This window comes from Varroa jacobsoni, unplaced genomic scaffold (assembly GCF_002532875.2).
Source record: "Varroa jacobsoni isolate VJ856 unplaced genomic scaffold, vjacob_1.0 scaffold_253, whole genome shotgun sequence".
Taxonomy (NCBI): Eukaryota; Metazoa; Arthropoda; class Arachnida; order Mesostigmata; family Varroidae; genus Varroa; species Varroa jacobsoni.
The window spans coordinates 406,256-429,625 of record NW_019213155.1 but is presented as its reverse complement, the minus strand read 5'-3'; the positions used below and the strand labels follow the sequence as shown (position 1 = coordinate 429,625).

The 23,370-nt window shown below is 46.1% G+C and overlaps 1 protein-coding gene across 1 annotated transcript in view; it reads right to left on the bottom strand.

The window, feature by feature from the left end:
* Positions 1-23,370, bottom strand: part of LOC111258629 (uncharacterized) — a 120,332-nt gene that overhangs the window by 83,210 nt on the left and 13,752 nt on the right. Inside the window, exon 4 of the mRNA XM_086967535.1 lies at positions 18,227-18,302. Coding sequence (XP_086823661.1) covers positions 18,227-18,297 — 71 coding nt within the window. The 5' untranslated portion in view covers positions 18,298-18,302. The remainder of the gene's footprint in view (positions 1-18,226; positions 18,303-23,370) is intronic.

The window sequence follows — 23,370 nt, the reverse complement described above, 5'->3', positions numbered from 1 at the left end:
GAAAAACGTAAGCAGTAAGGAGGTAAGCAGTGGGGCGGAGACAGCTGGGGCAAAGGGATGGATCCTTTAGATATCAGATTGCGGAGCGAAACAAACATCCTCTTGAGTGCGGCCGAGCGGAAGACCTGAGGGCGTGAACCTGGAACAAGGTGAACACAACGATGAGATCTAACACTCACCTCAGCGCACACAGGAAGACTGAGAGGAATCGTCTCAGCAATAGTATGTGGATATAATATAACGTTGTCATCGTTTCAATCGTTCTACTTACATAACAGGTGGTTAAACAGACATCCGTAATAGCCTACGGGATGACTGAACGTGTACCTGGGCATTATCTTGAAAGTTACGACTTTTTAAGGTTGAGTTACACGTCAACAGCATATTCAATTTATCACCAGTGAACAGGTAGGCAGCAACGAACAAAGTATTACATGCTGCAGTCAGTGGAACGTCTCCTAATTAACCTCTTCAGTAATTTTGTAATATTCGCAGAAATTCAGATATTAAATGCTAATTAGCTACCATTGTACGGAATGGTACATCTCTACTGCACAGCATAAGAAATTGATTCTAGCTTCAACCCATAATGCACGAATGCTATGATAAGCGGCTTAAAAATAGAAAATTAAGGATACAGATACTAGGTGCATCTAATTAAAATTAAGTTACTGCTCTATAAGATCATGCAGACATCTAACTTTCGTGACATATAAAACGCAAAGTGTCGTTTTATGCTATTTATGTAGTTATTTAGATATAAGCAAATCAGGGTCCAATATTGCCTACCACCACAAGTAAATAAAGACTTAAATTGACTTCTGCCGCGTTGTCTGCTCTTGCATTTGAATGTTCTTGTTAGTCAAGAGGTGCTGTTACCCTGCGACCATCATCACCGCTTGGCCATTAGACTTGTGCCAACAATCGATCTCTTCTTTCTCATCTCGATCCCAGCGTCGCAAGTGTGCGTGCGTACTTGTCTTTATGGCTGTCTTTCAGTACAGTGTTTTCCTTTGTCGCGTCATGTCGATAGGTCACACTAGAGCGATGTTTGACATGGCGGAATGGACGCCATCAAATCACCACCCACATCGTTCTCAATTCGATGCGCCTCATCGGCGTCTTTGTTGTCATCTTCATTGAACGTCGCCGCCGCCGCCGCCGCCATCCCGATATTTAGATTCACAGCTCCCGGCCGGCAGCGGCAACTACGACTTCTCCTTCTCGACGTTCATCGAGAACCTTCGGACTAACGACAACGGTCTGCCATCAGCCGATACTCACGGCGGCCAGATCACGAGGCTATACCACGAAATAAGAGAGCTAGAGGTTTCGGCCGGGACTGCCCTGGCGGCTATGGCGTTGCTTAGGGGCCAGGAGGCAACAAAGGGGGAGGGCATCGGAAAGCCAGGCAAGTGGTAGAGTGAAAGAAAAATTCAGGGAGTGAAAAGATATGGATCACTGTACCGCGTATAACGTGAAAGTTATGCACCCTCTTTCCATCGGAAGGCTGCTGCTTTCTGATGTTGGCTGCTGTATTTGCCCCGTAGCCATCAGCATCAACACCACTGCTACGGCTGCGGGAGTCCTTACTAAGATCCCCATAGATCAGGTCGAATCTAAGCTTGGACGATGACGCGGAGGTCCGTTTCGGCTACCGGCAATAGAGTCTTGGCAGCGCGTGGTCGTCTCGGAATGAAACCATTCGGTTGCTCAGAAAAGCATCTCGGATATGACCGACGAGATTGATCGGCACGGAGGATCGTTGCGAACGCCCTATGTACACCCTTTGTAGATGTCAACTATAATTACCATAAAGGAATAACACAGTTAATATTCTTAATTAATGAGAAGTGAATGTTAATAATAGGTACAGTTAGGCGTGGGTGTATACGTATAATAGCAGAAAGCAGGTTCTACGCATAATAGCAGTTTTCTACAAATACGAAGTTCACAAGTAGGACTGTTTCTAAGGGCATACATCACATTTTGTCCGGTTATACTCATCCGTAACAACTTTATCATAGCAGCAGATAGCTGCTAATTATCTTCGAAAATAGTGCGCTATATTTTCCACCAGTTGCGATATGTTCTCAAAGAGGGCATTTTAGCACATTCAGGGGCAGTAGATACGAGTGACCATATTTAGTGTTGTGCAAATCCGCTTATAAGGTATATGGCGCTATGGGCATACGGGAACGATGATGATGATGGCGGCAGCAGCAGCAGCAGCAGCAAAGAAAGAAAATGACACAGGGCTACGGGGACAACGCATCCGTTGATCTGCTTACCCAGACCAGCTAACTGCTGACCTCTTCGCCTTGGCTGAGCTTCTTACCGTCTCCGCTCTATCTACTCTGCGCTGTCGTATACGCGACTCGTGCTTGCTGTATCTTCCTCTTGCAGGCACGGGCACTGGCGTTCCCATCACGTTTCAGATCGGCTCGGGATAGCTCACCCACAGCTAAGCCCAAGCGTTTCTTGAGGAAGTCCATTCTTTGCCTTGTTCGGTCTGTATTGCTGCGGCCTGCTACAACTGTATTGCTGCCTAATGAGTCCTACTTCCCTTTTACAGCAGAAAGCGAGACCCCATTCGAGGCCGGCAAACAGCGAGAGTTAGCGCAGCCAGCTTCAGCATGCTCGCCATCTAGCTAGCTAGCTACATAGTGCACACAGAGGCAAACCCTATACGCGAATATCGGTGCCGTGTATAGAAGAATCTATGATAGCAGTGGTAGGTTTCGGTCGATCTCGGCCGGGCTTCAGCTTTCGGCCCACCAAACAAACGGTCGGGGAAATCGAGACCGGAAGTGGTATATTATTAATACAACTTGAGCAAGTGGGAACGCGGGGGCTGGTAGGGGTGTGGGAAGCTACGCGGCAAGCTGGCGGGCGGTTCTGCGATCAGACACCGATGAACAAGGCAAAGAAAAAGGAGCAACGGGATAATGCTGATGATTGCAGTTCAGAAAGAATAGCGCAATGGATAGATTCAAGTGCATTTTTCTCCTACGTCGAATCGGATTCCCTCCATAGCATTTCCTTTCGTCTCTCTTTTGCTACAAACGTTCGTACTAGAATACACGCTATACCAAGCGACTGTTAGGATCATGGTTTTTTTGTATGAAGAGAACGACAAGCTCATTGCTGCAAAGCTATATTTCCCTGGAAAAAGGGTAGAAGGGTAAAATGTAGGTTAGCCAGAGAAGAGGCTACGTGATACAATTAGTACTACCGCCAGCAAAGGTGTGTCCAGGTTCTCTAAGGCTGAAGGCAAGTGCTACAGGACAGATACATAAAATAGAATATGCTATTTGATAAAGCATACTGCGGCAGTATGAAGAACAGCTCTTGCCTACTACCACAACTATTAACTACCACTGCTGCTGCCACCGTTCCTACTGTTGAATAGAACTGCAGAATAGCAGACACATAGGCAATGATGTTCGTTCTTCGTTTCTTACTCCTTCGTAAAAGGCCGACAGTGACAGGCCGCTTAATCAGGAGGGTTTTCGCTTCTGCAACCGCTAAGTCTCAGCACCTACTGCTAGTAGCTACGCTAGCATAGCCCGGTGATGGTAGTGGCCTTCTAAAATACCTGTCACTGAGAGAGCCTGTGTAGCTGGTGACTAGAATCAGACATGAGGCAATTGCGCGAGTGAATCCCGGGCCAGTGGACCTCGCCTGTATGCAAAGAAAAAACCGAACGAATGAGTAGAATAAGGGCAACTAAGAGACCGCGGAAAAGGAATTGAGTGCGGGAGCGAAGTGCATAGCATCAACAGCAGCAGCAACAGGAGCCGAAGGCACAAAAGAAGCAGACGCTGGTGACGGCGATAACTGCAATAATGAAAGCGGCTGCAGCTGCTGCTGGTGCTACTCGCGTGTTTTTCTCCACCGACGGCCGCGGCGGCGCCCGTACCTCTTACAGCGCCCACTATTTCATTCTGCCCCTCTGTCCGCTTCCATTTTCTCCTCGCCGAAACCTGTACCTTTATCGCTCTGTCCTTTACTGCGACGGCCGCTTTTAGTAAGGTCCTTATGGCTGTCGTCAGGCTCGAATCGTAATAGTAGAAAAACTCGGGCCCGCTCTATCGGCATTGCTGTCGAGGGCAGTATGTTGTCTGCCATCTATTCGAATAACCAAAAGGACTGGAGCATGTCCTCGAAAAGGACGCCGAACCACACACGAACACACCTGTAGTGATGTTCTTGGCAGAACACTACGTTATTGTATAGCAGGGAAGGTTGCCGGGGTAGTTCGCTACAACATGTAGCAATCTCAGTCGTACTGCTGCAGGAGAATGGCTGACAGTGCCTAAAAAGTGATTGCCAATCACAAAGCACGCGGATGTATAGAAGATTCGGAGGCGGATTCACAAGAACGAATCGCGAGGATGTCGCAGGGAAAGCTGGAAAGCATCTTCAAAGAATCGTTCTGTTCCTTCCACACAAAGGAGCGACAACGAGGTTGATAACCGGCGACTGATAACAAAGCGTCTAGAAACGGTTCGCTTATCCTCTAAACAACTATATATACGCTTCTCCAAAATGCTTAATTAGCCGTAATAATAACATGGACCCAATGGGTAGCAAGTTCTTTGCATATTGTGAATGTAGTAGAATGCTAAAGACAATTGATGTAGGTTAAGCGTTCGAAAGATGTAAGCCATTAGAGTTAATACGTAACTATAGCATGATTGATTTGGTGGTAAAATCCCTGAGAAGCTGACCCAGGTCTCGCGTGTCGCGTCTAACAAACATAAGGCATGCCAATACTTATGCCCCATTTGAATATTTTTAGCAAGGGCTAAAAGCTCCCAAAACATGTATCATCGCTGTGGCTATTTGCTTAGATATCGTAAGCAGTCTACCGATCATCCATCATGTAGTGTAAAAATGATTGTTTTCAATTTTTGCTAGTGAAACGGGTCTATACTGACTCTATCCAACTGCGCTTTTTGAAGGCATCAGCGAGTAAAGAAGCCCTTTGATGGTCGCGGATCGGTGACGTTGAGATGCTTAACGATAGTAGCTGGAGAGTTGGATTACGTTGGTGCCCAAAGTGATTCTTCAGTGAGTTGGTCGGTAAAACGAGGTGTAGTTAACCACAAGGTGAGCTATACGCCAGATAGAGCACTTTAGGATCATGAAGTAAACTTGGAAAAGAAACGGTTCGAAAGTCGATGCGTCCGCTTGTTGGCAGAGAAGCATTAGCCGGCTACAGAAGACGATACAAGCCACCAGACTCCAATCAGACCACAGTTCTCGCAGCAAACTTTGACGAAAAGGGGAAGGAGAAGGAGGAGGAGGAGGAGGAGGAGGAGGAGGAGGAGGAGGGAAGAGGTGGCAAACTAAAAGCGCCCCATTCCGTCACTTACGCGACAACGTCAACCGCGTGTAGGCACACAGCTCTCAAACGAGGGACTAGCCCAACATTCGTAGGCGCTCCTTGTCTGCAATGCGGATAGGGCAGGTCCGTGTCAGAAGTTCCTAAACCTTCCGCTGATAAAGGTGAACTTAGCATGCTATTTTTTGCCTTTTTTTACTAAGACAATATGACGGTAATTCAAAGTGTAGAGCCAAGTACGTATCGAGTGTATAGGGCCAGTTGAACATTTTCAAAATTCTATTCAGTTTAACTAGACCGGCTCTCGCTACCATTCGCACAAGCAATGTAAAAAACCCCTTTTACAACAAATAAGCCTGTTGTTGTTGTTGTTATACCATCTGCTGCTGAACGAATTCGCGATACGCTTTATATACGAACTACAGAATGGAACGTAATGACGGGTCAGGCGACCGAAAAGTATTATGTATGCAAAAAAAATTCTCATTTTTCATTTGCAATGTACGTGGAAGTTTGTGCTTTGGTCGCAAGGATCCGTCACAACTGAAGACAACTTTGAGGTCGAAGGACCGCATGGCTTATGCAGCTGCTCTTCTGTGTCGCAGAGGTCCTTTTTAACGATTAGAGAACGAATCTTTGGTCAGCTCTTCTCCTGTCTTTCTTTCTTTCTTTCTGTAAGTGTTCGTGTTACATAAAAGCGTGTCTTTATCGTACTGTAGCGTGACTAAGTGGAAAAAAGTGTAACGAAAAAGTGATCACTGTGACTGGTTTTAGCTGTGTGATGACGTCGACTAAGTCACGTGCCATCCTAGCTTCTCCTTCTGCCAAATGGACGGGGAGCAGAGTTAATTAAGAAACGGCTGGTTCTAGGAGATTTCTGATGAAGGAACCTAAAACTATACGTTTGAAAAGAGAACGTAGAAATAGACGGGGAATGTAAGGCCGCCTAAAGGAAACTTAACTTAGGCCTTTTACATGAAAAGAGGATGGCAAATGGGGGTGAGCGGAAGAATGCCGGAACAGGGGCCGCCAAATGAGCCGTGAACGTGGGCCGGGAAACAAGACTCTGGATCGAAGTAAAGGAACTAGCCCCGGCAGGGGCAAGAATGCCGACAGCAATGAATAGATAAAGTTGATCGGAAAATGGATAAAAGGGACGAGAGAGTGGGAAAGAACTTAAACATATTGATAATAATAACAATAATAGTATCAGTGTGCTTCAGATTTAAACAGCTAGCAAACGAATTATATTAATGATGTGTCAACTTCTCGAGCGTCATATGTTCGGAAGATGCTCTACAGGAATGTTTTTTAACCTGCCTTACAAAGCCCTACTTTTCGAAAATAAGAGTTAAGCGTTCGCTAAATAAATCAGTCTCTTAGCATTGCGGTATAATCTCGATCTGTAAATAAAAATATAAGGTAATCCGATGTTTTTCTTTGTACGACTAAATCAATTCAATGTTCTGCATAATCAATAAAAGCTAGAATTCGGTCACTCATGCTAACAATCAGACCCCCCTATTGACATGTGCTGTCGTTTCCAGTGGCAACGATCTAATGACTGCTATAAATTAATACAAAATACCAATAATAGCCTATGCGGTGACTGTGACCGTCCGGAGCGTTCGATCTCTTCTGTGGCCTATCACAGTTACGTGTGCGTGTGTATTTCCATTATAAAAATCGTGATACATGGTGGAATATTATGGTGCAGTGAACTTTAACCGGGGGAAATAATCTGAGTAGCTGCTGCTGATAGAACAAATAACGGCGTAATCAAAGCTAATGTACTATACACGGTCCTTGGCTCAATACAGTAACTGCCATAATGCTTAAACTTTTTTAAAAGAAAATGTCATTTATCAGACGTTAGCTAATAACAGACATCTTCAGTACCGCAGATCAGATATAGTAACGGTGCGTCCGCTAACTCAGATGGGGGCTCGGTGCGACGAATACAAAATGACAGCTTGATTGATAAATCGAGGATTAATATTTCGATCAGCTACGAGAAAAATGAGCCGTAATGAATGTTCCACGTACTCAAGGGGTCTCACGTCACGTCTGCCACCTATAACGTTTGGCCTGGGTCAGAATTGGGCGGTGACGATCAATGCAGTCATCGATTCTGCAGCGACAATGAGCAACACCTGTTGTCTATCTGTTGGGTCGCGAATGAACTGGATTCGCTGCTTCCATGCGTATAGCGACGGGCGCCATCTATCTTTTGGTAAAAACAATAGAAGCAATTGTGAAGTAGTCGCCATGTTAACCCTTATCACTCATTTAACCATATGCAGCAGCCGTCCTGGCATAGACTCCCTAGCTGTTGGCCGGCTGCTTACATTGAATAAATAATAGTGGTAGAAGCACTTACGTCATGCTAGACAGAATCAATTTCGTAGAAATTCAGTGATCAGATTGGCTTCGAGGTAATGCCACATGTATTATTCAATTACATGGCCGTGTACTAATCAATACAAAGGATGTGGGTAAATCAAACAGAATTACTATTATTATTATTAACAGTAAATTGTTGCAGTCGTTTTTCTAGAGGATAGACACCACGTAGTAGGCCTGTAAATGCCGACCGAGATGTGGCGACGTTGGGTCTCTGAGACGCCGGTCATTTACGTACGGCTTCGGTTTTTAACTATGTGCATGTAACAACGTTGCGGCTGATGTCTATAGCATCGTCCAAAGTATACTATGCATTTCTATTCTATACTTCAATATATATATATATATAATAGCTTGTTCTCATACTTAGCTATCGGCACATAGCTCGACTATAATTCTACTGAACTAAATGTTATCGAATCTATTCGGTGACGGGGACGTATACTCGTCTAACTTCGTCACGACATTCATGAATCCTAGGTCGGGTGGCATATTTTCAAGTGTAGTTCGAGTCCAAATGGGTTTCGCAGCATCGCCTGTCTCCAGCGCACTCCAACAACTAACAAAGCAAACATTAACAGTGGACGTTAACGACGCTAAGCAACCTTTCTATTTCTGTCTTATCATACGGTCGGCAGCCAACAGACAAGCTCGCGCCGTCATCGATGATATATGTCAGCATTGTCAACTTTCTGGCATCATTGTTGTTGTGGCAGTAACCCCGGGGGTCCTTTCGCTCGCACGAGCCGCCAGTCTGCCTCTCCTGACCTCGGCTGGTAGGGGCGGGAACATCGGACTAGCATCTGAGCACCTGATATAAACGCGGTTTGGTCCGTCTTGTCACGCACGACCTGCTTCGTATGCTGGGCGTTAGCTGGCTATGAGGAAGCGGCATGAACAGCAGTGATGTCTCCGCTGTAGCGCAATATAGTAATGCAAAGTCGCGAACTAACTCCCGCTGTTGATCGACGAAACGGTCATTGCGTCATTCCACGACAGCCACCGCTCGTGCTGCCGGCGAAGCAGTAACGATAGAAGTGACACATGAGGCGCACGCACTAGGTAGTTGATCGTCGTTGTTGTTGGCCTCGTTTGATTCAGCGACTGAGGAAGCCAGCATTCGGTTGTCGTCGTGTCAGATGCGTGAGGAACAAGCAAACGGTCAGAAATGCAAGACGGAGACAACAAGGTGATGGCCAAGTCAGCATCATCATCGTCATATTGTCGTGACACTTGGCGGAGGTGGCAAATATCTGGCCATGTTAGGACTGGACAAGACTGCAAGCTACAACCTACAGCCCGTTGTCATACAGACTGTAGAGATGTAACTCAAGATCGCTGAGATGACAGACCACTGCGACAAGCGCAGATATGTAACTGAAATGTGTACATCTACGTACACTGGCTGGATAGTAGTTGCTTTGCAGGAGCAAAACCTTCTTCTCACGATGGATAGGCAGCGAGAGTCGAACCGAGAGAGGGAACAGGATTCTCAGGTGGTGGAATCAATGATACCCCCTAATACCTGTTTTCGTCGATGGTGATACGTTACTGTTATTTACTTTGCCACATATACAGCTACATAGATTGATCTGCGTCAAATCGATATGTAATTTTATACCGCCACACAGTCATTTTGTTGGAATAAGTAGTCGCAGATATACAGTTGTGTTTCAAGTCAGGTACGCTCGCTTTGAAGTCTGAAGTTCTAATTCTCGCTTTACTTTACTTTTTAAGTTGATAATGTGGGATGGGCACGCATTCTACAATAGTTGTGTTACATTTGAAATCGGTTAATAATTGCTGAGACCCGTTTTTCTCTATGTTCGACCGTACGCTAGCACTACTATTCTAAAATAGTGGTGCTAGCGTACGGTCATCTGTCGTATTTCACTAGTTAAATTTCTGTTTACTTTTGTGTTCTTCATTTTTGAGCAGGAAGCAGAGATACCTGATAGACAGACTGGCGGGTAGGCAGGCAGGCAGGCAAATCACGCGCGGGGAATGTTTCGTTCGAAAGAGCTCAAGCAGCAGACGCTTGCCGACTACCGCAACGCCACTCTACGATAACTGCGATGACACCGATGACTGCGACGGAACAGAAGTGTGTCTCCGGTCTGCCAACGGAGCAGGACGCTGTGTCCGTAAAGCATTTCGCGGTGGACGCTTTTGATCACCGTGAGGTGCTTGGCCTGGTTTAATTGGCTCCAGCGGCAGCTGCTGCCGTAGCAGTTACTGCGTCAACTAGCACCTTCGTAATCGCTACGATGCGTAACCACAACAACAACAACAACTCTAGCGGCGGTAGCCGAATTCGTCTGCAACTAGAGAAGTGCGTCCGTCATCGTCGGTCGATAGTCAATGGCAGTTTCCGCTATGCTTCCGCAGACTCGCTACTCTGTACGACCTCTTCGGTAGTGTTGACTTGAATTAATCTTGACATAAGACACTGAGGTTTTCCGCTGTATATTGGCCCGCCTATATGCCTACGCCTTCGTCTGTGCCTCAGTTGATTTTCGGTTGTTGATGTTCCATGGGCTTGCTGTTTCTATATTCTAATGGTATAATGTATGAATTTGCCGTAATTCGACGTCACATTGAACGTTTTGGGAGAACGAGCCGCACGAGAGTGCCGGCGGTCCTCATAGGCAGGCGTTATTGATCGTTAGCAGCTGATGATCTGAAAGAATGAGCGGCAACTCTTCCAAATGGGCCTGAGCCCTGTGTCGTGCCCTAATTGCCAGTTAACCCTTTCGCGCCGGTATGTTTATTCACACAGCCAGGCCCGAAGCCTGAGAGTCAGCGCTGGGGCCTACGTGCGTTGCGTTGTCTTCTTCTTCTAAGCAGTCTAGATAGACACCACTGCCTATTCACATTCAAACTCCAGCCAACATTTTCTACCAGGACACATTGGTCATTGTTTTTTGCATGGGCCCGACGAGGATTCATGCGCTATTTGCTCAATCAGTAGAAAAAGAACAATCATTGCGTAAGTAGAAGGGCGACATCGACGGAAGCAACAACGAGAATAATTTCATCGACTTCGTCAGCGGCAGCTGTTGCTGCTATAGTAGCAACATTGGCAACAAAAACCGCATAAAAACGCGAAGCATCGGTACAATAATACAAGAAATACACAACAACAATAGAGCGTCGCTCATCAGGATGGATTTATTTGCGTTCGCTCTTATCTTGCTGTTGTTAGATCTGTTGGCGCGCTGCTCCCGTCCGAGCGGCGGAGTTATTTGTCTTTCTGCTTCCTGGGCCGATTACTGACAACACTCTGATCCTGGTACCAGTTTCATAATTTAGACGGACCACGACTATACAATAGCATGACCACTGACACTAGCAGCGTCGTCCTACCAGAACGAACGCCATAAGGAATTAAGCACCGACCATCGAACTACCCTGCCGATTTAAACCGCGCAGTTTCGAAAATGGGGGGCGTCGGAACATGCATTATTGTTTGAGTGCGCGTGGTATATATATGTAATGAATTAGTCGTTCAGTCGAATGATGACAACATACCTCGACAACAACCTGAAATATACCTCGTTTAACTTGAATCTGTTGTTTTTGCCGCTTCATTGATCAAGCCACTACTACAAGCCGTTGCCAACAACTCAACAGTCGATCAATTCGCTGTTTAAAAGAGCAACAAAAAGCTGTGTGCAGACACCCGGCCCTGTCCGCCTATAGAGTTGCTAGGCAGTGCTACAGACTATGAATGAAAATAGAATCACATTAATTTAGGTGTTTTGTTTTATCGACTACAAAGACAGACGCCAGGTACACAAAGCAAATGTAGTTGAGCGTAGACATATCCTACTATAGTTGCTTGTTTTTAACAGTTCTACTATTCTTGTAAGCATTGCTACGTCAGAAAGATTTGTCCATCCAAGCCCTCCCTGCCCTATATATCGTTTGGTAAATGCTGAACCAGTTGCTCCTTACGCATTCGTTGGGGAGCACTTGCTGGCATTGTCTTAGCAGCCACGGAGCGGGGGAAACGTACATGTCGCAAAAAAGCGGAATGAAATGAATGCTACATACGAATACGAATAATCATTGTGGCCGTCAGGGGCGCTGTCAGTGAACAGAAGGAGCAAATAATCGGTGACAAGCTGATCGCGGCTCCCACTCCGTTGAATTTTACCTACTGCGTGAAGTGACGCAATGATGCTGGTACTACTTTTCGTAATCAACGCATAGGTGTAGTCGTCGTTTGACTGAAAAAAAAAACAACGCGGTGCATCATCGAATTTTCAGTAGGATACCTACTAAAAGTACAGCGGGGGCTTAATGACAGCACATAGAAACAAATGTAGGTATAGTCTTCATAGAAGTGACTTTTTAGGTTCTAATTAATTCGGGTTTTCCATGGACATACACATCTCGGCTTCCGCCTTTCTTGCGTAGATTTCGAAAACCGTATAAGACAACCATCCGATTTATTCGATACGGTCTCAAACGCAACATTGTACAGCCGGTGTGGATCAAGACTCCACGCTTGTGAGGACTCGTTTAAATTGCCCGCCCTGGATGCTATATACATATATATATATAATGAGAGCTGCGTCATGCCATCTGCATATATAAAAGTACAAATATAGAGTAGCGTAGCCTAACCAAAACGAAATCTGCGATCGGTAGACTCTGTACACCCCGTCTCTCGGTGAGTCCTCGTTAGCAGCAAGCAGCACCTTGGAGTCCTGCCTTTCGTAAAGAAATGCCGCTTCCATTCGCGCTTCACCCGGGCAGCCAGACAATGCATGGCGGTGGTAAACATGTGGATTATAAACGCAATGCCTCCCAGCCGGCCGAAACACAGCGTTCAAAGCAGGAAACGTAGTCACAGGCGGACACCCATGAGAAGAATATATACTTGTTTAGGCTCACGACCAATCAACCGCGGACCTACAATGGTCGACCGACTGCGCCAACAAGTATGCACTAACATGGCCGTTCGCGTTCGCTAGGCTGAATTTCACGAGTCTACGCGATGCAACTGCTGCTTCTGTACCAACTAACACTGGCTTTGCCACGATGATGATGACGTACACCTTAAAAACCGCGCTCGTCTATAGCATACAATCGCTAGCAGCTCTGCCTATAAGCACTACTACTTCTCTATTGCCACTTCTGCTCCCGTACCCGGCTGCAAGTTGGCCTATGGCACCCACTGAATAGGCCAGCTCGAATTCAGAACAGTTCCCCTAGAGAGCCCCACGATCCAAAAGCCACAGTCACAATAAGCTCTAGTCGGTTAGGGCAGGACGGCTGCCCACTATTTCGCCATATAGGATTCCACCGCAACCCAAAGCCAACCACCAAATTGACGTTCGCCATGGGGACGGTCGAGGCTGCCGGCTGCGACTTAGTACTTCTGGCCCACTGGGGATTGTGGGTGGGCGATGTGGGCTCCCGCCTCTCTCTACTCCTGAAGAGCTTGGCGGAAGGCAAACCTCCCTTAAGATATGGGAGGACGCGGCGGCCTAGCCTATGGCGGAGACCGAGGCTGCCAGGCTTGCGGCAGATGCCAGTGCTGAGAAAGTAGAAGTAGTTGTAGAAGTCGAGGTGACTCGCAAATTAGCTCGCTTCTTATTCATTCGGATCCAGCATAGCCATCGGACCCACCGCGGCGACGACATCAAGAACGAAGATGATACCTTTTTTTCTTCAGGTTACGCTGCTGTTCCGACATCGTTGGCCGTCAAAAGGCCTCAAGCAAAAAAAAAAAAAGAAATGCTCGAGGGTGTTATCGACGTCCGAGGACACACATCCTATATAACAGCTCAGACAGCCTGTAGTGTATGCGTTTTCATAGCACCTTTTATATGGATATCATGATATGTCCAAAGCATATCCAAGGCGACCATATGGGTACCTTAGCACAGGAACAGAATCTTGTCCGCATTTAGAAAGAAACACAAACCGAACAAGATTGAGAGTTAACGAAGATGAATTGAATAATCAAAGTTAGTCGTTAGTCTAACGACACAGCTGAATTAACCTATTGCAATCACAATTCCCGCTAAACAACTCAGAACATCGCCTACCTTATGTAAGCAAAGTCATATACATGAAAATGAGCGCTGGCATGTACCTTCTTCACGAGTTACCCAGCTTTTTAAGGGCACAAGGTCCAAATAAAATCAAAACAAAAAATGAACCTTTTGCAAGATTACTAGCCAACCATGAAATAGGTATAAGCAAGACGTTTATATCTCTTAACGGATGATTACCGGCTGCCTCGAAGAATCACCTTCGTTTTCATCTATCTCTCATGAAAGCTTTTTGTTTCCCGTTTTCCCTTTTTGTATCTGTCGTGGTCGTCATGCTCAACAGTCGTGTGACAACGCCAGTCTCCATAACAGCGTGTTACACAATCATCCAATCATCGATTCACCAATGGCAGCTGCGACGAGAGCTCTCAATGAACAAGTGACCTCGTCATCGAATTTGTCATCTCAGACAAAAGCTACACCGCTTCCCGACTAGGAATACAACGCCAGACGACGGTTAAGAAGGAAAAAAGACTCTTCTACTTGATCACCTACCTGAATGCCGGCTGCTCTGCATAGGACCCGCTGCATCAACCATGTGTATACCACTACAGCAACAGTATATTAGATACCTGCTCTTCATTTCCTTATTGGCTATGGGCGAATTCGGACGCCGTATAGGCCAGCTGCTTCGAGTAGCGCATGTTTGCCGATATGGAAAAACAACTAACAATAGAGGCGGCGGCGGCGGCGGCTCTTGCGGAAGCAGCATCAGCCACAACAACAACGAATGCGTCAATAGCGACAATAACAGCGATGTAAAAGTATCGTATAATATTCTAGACACCGCTGGACTAATGCGATCACCCACCCTCCCAAGCATTCGGTAATTGGTGGTCCGCCCCCGCAATAACAACACAAAGACGGCAACCCCTCGCTCTTATCCGCCCAAACATTACAATTACGGCTATCTGAGGTTACGGAAGAGTGGCAAGCCTAGTTTCCTCTCAGTTGCCATTCATTTGAGTGACCATAATAGCAGTCCCACGAGTCGGAGCAATGGCACTAGACAGTTCGTTATGTTGTTGTGTTCGCGGAAGCATGTGCCTATGTGTTCCCTCATGGCCTCCCTTAAACCTCGCACACTTTCCGGGGGAAACTATTTGGGCGGCCGGTGGGAAAAGGGGGGAGGGATTGCTATATTCAACAGGGACATCCCAACGAGAGAGAGAGAGAGAGAGAGAGAGAGAGAGATGATGATAAATATACGAAAGAAAAATACAAAGAGAAAGGGTCGACGCTGAGGACGACCATGACGAAGACTAGAAAGGGCACGTGACCTCGCTATGGGAGGTCTGCGCACGCAGCGCCCTTGAGAGAGTGACGCTCCTCTGTTCTGCCGCTCTGGTTGACTGGCCTCGAGTTTCGCTCCCGGATATCCTAATCTGTTTCGAAAACTTCGCTGGACAACTATAAAGATACCTAGCAGCCTGTAGAGACATGCATGTAATCTAGTGCAACCAGTGTACACGAATCTTCCATGGAAGGATCTGCTTAAGCAAGACGTCGCGTAGCATTGTTGCTTCGCCGATTCATTAGTTTAGGTGGCCTCGATTTGTGTCTAGGGAAACATCCAAGGATTTGGTCGTGGTACCATTTGATGTGGAAATATGTTAGCTAACAATGCAGGTTTTCGCACGCAGGTCGTTACGTTCATCGCATTTTTCTCAGACGTGTCTTCAGCAGCATTAGGTCCAAAGACAATCCTGGAGTCGGCATATGAGATAGCTGTCTACATACATGGTTTTCGTCACTAACGACCAAAATACGCCATAGAACAAAAGAGCAAATGAAAGCTGAAGCTGCTTACTTAGCTTCGCATCACTTAGTTTAGGGAATCCAGGGGCTGAAGAAGAGAAACGGGGGTGAGATCATGGTAAAGGAAAGCAAGCGCGGAGGAGCACAAGGTAAATTGTTTGTCCAAGGCTGAGCTACACCGGACGCATAAAGGAGGAGACCTACTAAATGGGACATGGGTTCTCCGCAGGGATCATGTTGTGGACTGATAATGGTAGGAATCATGTCTGTAGTGGATAATGATATCACAAAACGTCGACGGATGATCACCGAAAGGGACGCTAAGTAGAAAATAATGACTGGCCTACCACCATTCTCCTGAGACCTTCAGTTCTACTTGAGGCGTGCAATTAGCAGTAAAGAGCAGTTAGCTAGAAAAAAAAAAGTCACTTCTTTAGGACCCAAAGAAATGAGCAGCATGTGCGGTGAAGAGGATCTTGTCCTAGTGGTTTTACGTTGTAGGAGCATCAAAAAGAGACCGCTTATAATATACAATATACTGCAGAAGGAACTTATTTAACTAGACAAATACATAGTTGTCATGTAGGGTGAAATATCTCTTTTTACTTCTATTGAAAGTAGAACCATAAAGTAGTCAATAATTACAGCTTTTTGTATACGCCGGCCTGACGGCAGGCGTTCAGCGTTGAAATGTTGCAGATCGCACAAGGGCCGGCAGCCACTATGAAGACAGTTGTTAGACGATGTTTTTCTATAAGTGTTTCTTAACACGCACCCGCATAACGCTAACAAAGTGTTTCGTTATCGTCTTTGAAGCTTTTTTTTTTTTTACTAGGCTATGCCGGGAAACAGGTTCACTTTTGTCTCGGTCAACCAAGCTGGCCTCGCTCACCTAATAAACCTACCCTATACTGCAATTGATCAATGTCCGAGGATACCAATGGCCTAGTTCAGGCTGCACGATTGGAAAAAAGACGTATCATTGATTGATCCTGACTGTGACTGTTAAGGATGTTCTTGGTTTCGTAGTCGCATGTTGAGCATCGTCATAACTAAGTTAATAAACATTCTGGCCCCTAGAAGATTTCTTAGGCTGTTCCTGCCAGTACGATTACTGGCAAATGCTTCATCCGTTCCGCTCCCTTTCTCCACTGAAAAAAGCATCGTCCCCCTTTGCTCAGTTGCCAAAATGAGCCATAGCGATATATATACACATGTCGCCACGGCATGGGTGCACTAAACTAGCCCGGTAACAACACAAGTTTGACGTGATTCCGCATTCGTTGCATCGGAAGGCCTGCCTCAGCCACGATCATGCAGGTTTTATCTCGTTTGCACTCTGGACTGAAGACAAAAAAGATGAAAAAGTAGCTGTCGCACAAACCATAATATTGATCATTACTGTGGCAGCAATCACCGTAGAGAATAGCTACGTACCAGAACGCCCATCCATCCCCACTACCGTAATGACAGCACCGCAGCAGCGGCTAGTTCCATTGGCCAGTTGAAGCCATTGGGACAGGGAGTGGCATCATAATGCCACCGTTTAAACAACAACAACAACTGCCCGCTTCTATGGGAACGTCTAGTGCTGCTGGCTTGGCTGCTGTCGAACGCGGCCATTTTTAAAGCGTGCTTGTCGAGGCTATTTCATCCACTTTACTATTCTGTGTAATAAAGATTTAGATTGGCAAGCTTTAAATATTGATTATGTATAGATATATGTGCGCTGTGCAAGCGAGGATGACATGCGAAGTTACGGTAACGAGCTGCGCTGCTCGATGAGAGAGGACCAACAGACCGGCTGATACCGTGAGTGCACGCAGAGATAGCAACGATCTGGCCATAGCTACGTGGATCGGTCTATGTTCACAGGCGCCGACTAGTCATCGAAATGTGGTTGATGAGGTCAGTCGTCAGCACATGAGAACCTTCAAACTAACTTTTCTAAAGCTATCCAACGAGCGTTTGTGTAGGACAAAAATAATTATGGTGGAAATAACGGCAATTCAGGACATTGAAGAAAACGATACTTATTCGTTACGTACGTATATCTGTTCGGTTTGCGGTTCACACATAGACAAGACTACGAAGCTTCGTCTTTTTCTCTACACAAACAAGAATCATCGTGAAGATAATCGAGAGCTTGTCCTCGTCAACGTATTTATTCAAAGTTTACCTTTTTCCAGTAGCTTTGGATGATCTATAATTACAATAGCCAGCTACGTCTGTACGTATCGAAAATTTATTGGCGTACGTCAATTGAATAGTTCGTTGCGTCTGCGTATTTTCGAATCGTTTGACTATTCAGCATTAGGGTGAGCGTGGGGTCCGACGACGTCATGCGAGTACGAGCGTCTGCAACAGCTGCTGTCGTTACTTTCGTTTGTAAAGACGCCGTTTTGCGCCGAGGTCCGTCAGCGAAGCAGCACCGACATGCTACACGCAAACGTCCGTATATTTATATACATTCCTGCTGCTTAATTTGAACGGGCGAACTAAAACAGTGATAGCGTATAAAAATAAACTGCGTATTTATTATCGTAGTAAACATGCGATCAACAACAGGTAAGCTACATTTGCAAATAATTGTTGAACGGTTTTCCAGCCCGCAATTAGCTGAAGGCAAATGCTGAAAAATACACACCTCGAATCGTTGGCCGATGCTACAGGTATCGAGGAAATATCCATCGGGGTCCGATCGCTCGCTCGCTCCATAGCAGCTAGAACGGATATACCGCATACGTAATCACACGCAGTCTCAGCCCGAAATGTTTCGGTCCATTCAGCAATACACTTATAATATTAATAATAATAAGCAGCTTCCGATCAACTATGATACGTCTGGTAAACAACTATTAGAGCTTCTTCCATTGCAACATTCAACAGAAGATAGTAATAATACTCTGCACTGCTTCGTGCGCGTCCCGACCGGCAACGCTAATGGCCGTGTGTCAAACGAAGAGGTCACTAGTCGTTCTGTAATGGCTATAGCGCCTGCCGGGAACTCACCGCGGACGAAGATTATAATTGTTGATTATCATCGTTTTGCAGTATTGCAATAGTTGGCTACGGACAACGCTTGTGCTAGTACCCTGTTCCCCGCCGCTGTCTTACGCTTTCACCCGCAGGGACTTAGAGGTGGTCTGCCGCATTTCTGTCTCTGTTATCGTCGCTTCAGCAGAGGCCATCGTTTGGTGCTGCTTTCCCAGTTTACGTTTTGCAACTAGCTACCAGTCTATGGCCGCCTGTGGGGGTGACGCTAATGATAAACATGATCTTCTGTCTTCGGCCGTTTAGCCTGACTCAGCTTTACGTTATAATGTGTGCTCCACGATCACGCTCGCTGCCTGAAGTACTGATGGTTCAGACGGCTAGAATCAAAGCTTTTCGTCTCGTGCGTTACTATGCATCGGCGTGAAAGGCGATTGATTACATCAATAGCTCTGTCCTTGTTGTCTGCCTGTTGAGCAGCCTCTCGCGGAACTCCCACGGCTCTCCTCTTCGCCGCGTCGTACTCAGGTATGATACTAGGATGGTAAGTTTTCCTCGCCGCATGACGACGGTCAGTGTGAAACGTCACTTAACTTTACGCCGGGCCCGACCCTGCTCCGCCGCAACGTGTCCTCACAGCGTAATGATCGACTGCAGCGGCAGTCAGCACGCTGCGGTTGAAACCGCCGTTGTTTCTCTCGGCAAACGGAGGGACTACGAAAACAAAAGCAGATGAAGCCACCCACTGCGTTAAAAAAAAAAGACGAAAGAAGCAATACAGAAAAATCCAACGGCCAATACAAACGCTATATTCAGTGCGCGCAACACGTAACCCGTACCTGAGCGAGCGAATCAGAACGGTACTCTTGGGGAAGAAGTGCGGAAACGCGGCCGGCTTAGAACCGCATGCACATCAGCATCGTCGACATCAGACGGAAATCCGAGTTGGCAAGGGAGAGTCTCATTGCGTCGATACAGTCGCCTCTGAGTTTTTACCAGTGAGCCAGCGGATCCTAATCATCGGCGTATATATTTGCTGTTTACGCGTTTCATCGACGTTAGCAGCTGGTGTGGCTCCTGTTATAGTGAGTCTCATCATTGTGGGATTTATAGAAGGTGTAGCGTTTGGCCAGAAGGAGCAACGGCAATCGAAAGAAGGAAAGTTCATTCGGCACGATCTCTTCCTGACAACTACGAGCCGAAATAAGCGACATAGGTTCCCCTCTTGTTGACACGGGTAGTCACACAAAACATGTATACGCCTACTTGCCGTACGTACGTACGTACGTATAGTAACGATCTCTTGTTATTTATACGCATACCTCCACTGATGTACGAGTCTATACGTATTTTTCACGGTATAGAATGAGGATACATCCAGTCTCAGAAACGGCTAGAGCTGCGATCGTCTGATTTGTTGGCCACGATTCTTGTGAGCTATCTGGAGCGCGAATCGAACTATGGTTATAACATTTACAGTAACAACCGAAACAATAATAGTCATAATTACGAAACGATAACCACATCAGTAGCAGAATAGAACTGATCCCTTTCGTTCCGTTGAACGGAAACCGCCGTCGGAAAAGCGTCGACGTATATAACGAACGTATGATGTATATTTAATTTCGAAGACGACGTTTATCATTGTACTGTTGTTTATTATGGTTATTACTGCGATGCGATTTCTGTTTTGTCAGTACTATCTGGCGCACTTGTTTACGAGACTGGCTTCCCTTGACAAAGGCCAGGGCGAAAGACAGTCTTTGCGGTGCGTAAAAATTGATGCGACAGCGGTGAACATAACAACGAAAAGACTCCCGCCGAGATGAGCGATCGGCGGCTCTTCCACCTGAGTGCATTGCGGCCACCGCCGCCATCGCTACGACTACAACGACATGAGGATGGACGCCATTACAATAGCATTGATTAGCTACAGGCACAAGCCGCCGCCGCCGCCACTATCATCAGCCAGCGTCATCATCGGCAGGCCGTAGACCAGAGGTAGGCCGGGCGAGCAATAGACAGCTGAAGAATTCAACCCTGTCCGATGGATCGCACAGATACATCATCACTTGTTATTCACTACAGCATATAATAATTGATAATATCTATTCCATCCGATGGCAGGATAGTACTAACTCGGAGGAGGACTGAAGTGGCCAAATGTACGGGCAAGCAATGGCACTGGCGGTCTCTGCATTTAGCAGTGATAGCCGCACGGCAGACGCATCGTTCTACATCACTCTGTTACGTTTCGTTCGTTCTCTATTCGTTGTGCTGCGTACAAGCGTGATCGTGCGTGCACGTCGCACGCGGTCGCATTCTCATGCAGTGAGTGGTCCAGTGAACAAGTTGTACAGTGATTCTTTTTAGCTTTAAAATTTCTCGTTTAGTCTTCGTATTGATGGTGCCAGTGGAGTAGCATTAGATAGCCATTCCCTCGGATACATATCTTCAATACTCTGCGCAGTACCTTTTAATCGACCCATGTCCCCGAAGCGTCGTGAGCGTTAACAACATCTTCGATGACCGCTGTATGAATTTCGAATCTGATTTTTAAGGCCCTTAACCTTACAGGGCCGGTTTTCGGTTGTCATATTCGTTCGTTGTGTCTGGCTTCTGGTCAGAGTAATTAGCTAATGAGCTGGAAGCTCAAAAATGGCGCCTAGTTCATTCTGATTAAACGTGGCAGTAAACATTATCTCTAGAGTCGCGTCGACATTCAGAAATAGGTAACCGAAGCTCTGCTTCATTCATCAAAATGACGCAGATAATGATGACGGTGCGATCGTGGCCTACGTGCGCTGTTGAAGAACTATGAGCGTCATCGGCGTAGATGTCTTCGATTATGCTCTGCTTTCCTCGCCACCAGCCGCAGCGGCATCGAGAGTGTGGGATAGACAAAGCAGTTACACGATGACGGTCTTCTTATAACGGTCCACAGTAGAGCTGTACATATGATTACATACAGTTAGACAGAGCGATGACATACACAATCGAAGTACATTACATGGGGGTGATTTTTCTTCACTTAAGCTGCGAGTCGCCGAAGTGGATGACGCCGAATGGTATCTAGCCACGCGGTATTAGCCACAAAGGACATCGCTTCCAATGTGAACTACTACTTTGGTCGAGGCTAAAGTTGGTAGCAATCTAAATGAATGTATATTCAAATGCATAGTGACAGGAAACATGGATGAAGTCATGACCCTATCACTTGAAAATAAATTCGTTTTTAATTGAGAAGCGCCTACTACGTTACTATTATTTCAAATCTGCTACTGCGCCTCGACAATTCAAGGCCGACACGGACATCCAGCTATAGACAGTCACTATCGATGAACACTGAGAAATATATGTCTCAAATTTTATGACCGATGCCGTCGTTAAGCGGCGTAGCTTAAGATCACCTCACGTATCAACCATAGTGAAACGGGCTGTGTATCATGTCTATTCAATTCGAAATATCCCAATCAATGTTCGTATCACCGTAACCAAACTGAAAAAAACAATGGCAGAAAATAGTTTAATTGATACGTTTAGATAACAGCAGAGAGAAAACAGTGATGCGGTCTTCATCTTCGTTTTATCAGCTTGACGGCACGCACGTTCAGTGAGTCTGGCAGCAACAGCTTTTAGCTCTAGTGTATAGTATACCGCCGCGTGCGCTGATCAGTAAATATACTTATTTAAAGATACGTACTCCTGTTTCTGGATTGCTCTTCCCTATTTTTGTTTGGTATTTTCGGCGACGGGTCTCCCCGCCCTCTCTTGCCTTTTCGTGAAATGTCTTTAGCCAGCTATTATAGTAGTTGAAGCTAGACCGCTGCTTCTATTTATGACTGAATTCGGATGGTAACGACAGCTTTCGCCGCCGACACGATACATTGGTGCACGAAGAAAAGGGTTACAGCGCTCCCAAGTGGCCATCCCTGTGCACGTTCTGTATTTTCGGCCTCTTTTTCCTGCTTCTCTGAGCGATCTCTACACGAAACCATTGGCAGGCGTCTGCCGTTTTTGGTCGAGAGTCAAGATTATTATGATCATCGACGAATATGCGTGCCCGCTCGATCTTTCAGCGTTGATTCAATCTTATTTTGTACGATTGTCAATGTATAAACAAATGTTCATAGACATATACACGGATGGTCACCCGGTAGATTATTATATAACTATTCAATGGCAGCAGCGACGACAATGATATCTAACATTTCTATTACCCAATGCTCGCCTTTTTTAAGTGAACTAAATCGACGATGGCCGGCAGCCAGTGGACCGTTTCATCCCAGTCGAGTGCGATGCCCAATCGCAGGCCCGCCCGCCCGCCCGCCTGTCCTCGATGACGAGATACTGCAACAATTATTGACCGTTGTTGCTCCTTGATAGTTTTTTTCCGCTGAATTTTCGTTTTTAGCGTTCGCATGTCGTCTGTTCTATTTCGTGCAATGCACCGAAAAGCCCCCTAAAGTTCGATCTTTCGTTACAGATACAATATCCTTTGTGAAATATCTTGCTATCGCAGTGAGCGGTAAGTCTTGCCCGCTTCGTAGCATCGTATGTAGACAATATTTACGGCACATCTGTTCTTCTTATAAAAAGCAGGTATATATACACAGAAAAGTGTTGTATTAACAATGTGATGGAATCGTACTCTTTTAGTGCCAGCCATTACGCTGCGGTTCAGCGTAGTAAGACCTCTGTTTTCCTTTCTGTCCACTAACCGCTGGCACTGGCGACAGAAAAAATCTATTCTGTATGGGTATTTTCTTGCTAGTTGATGATGTCGATCGGTGGCGT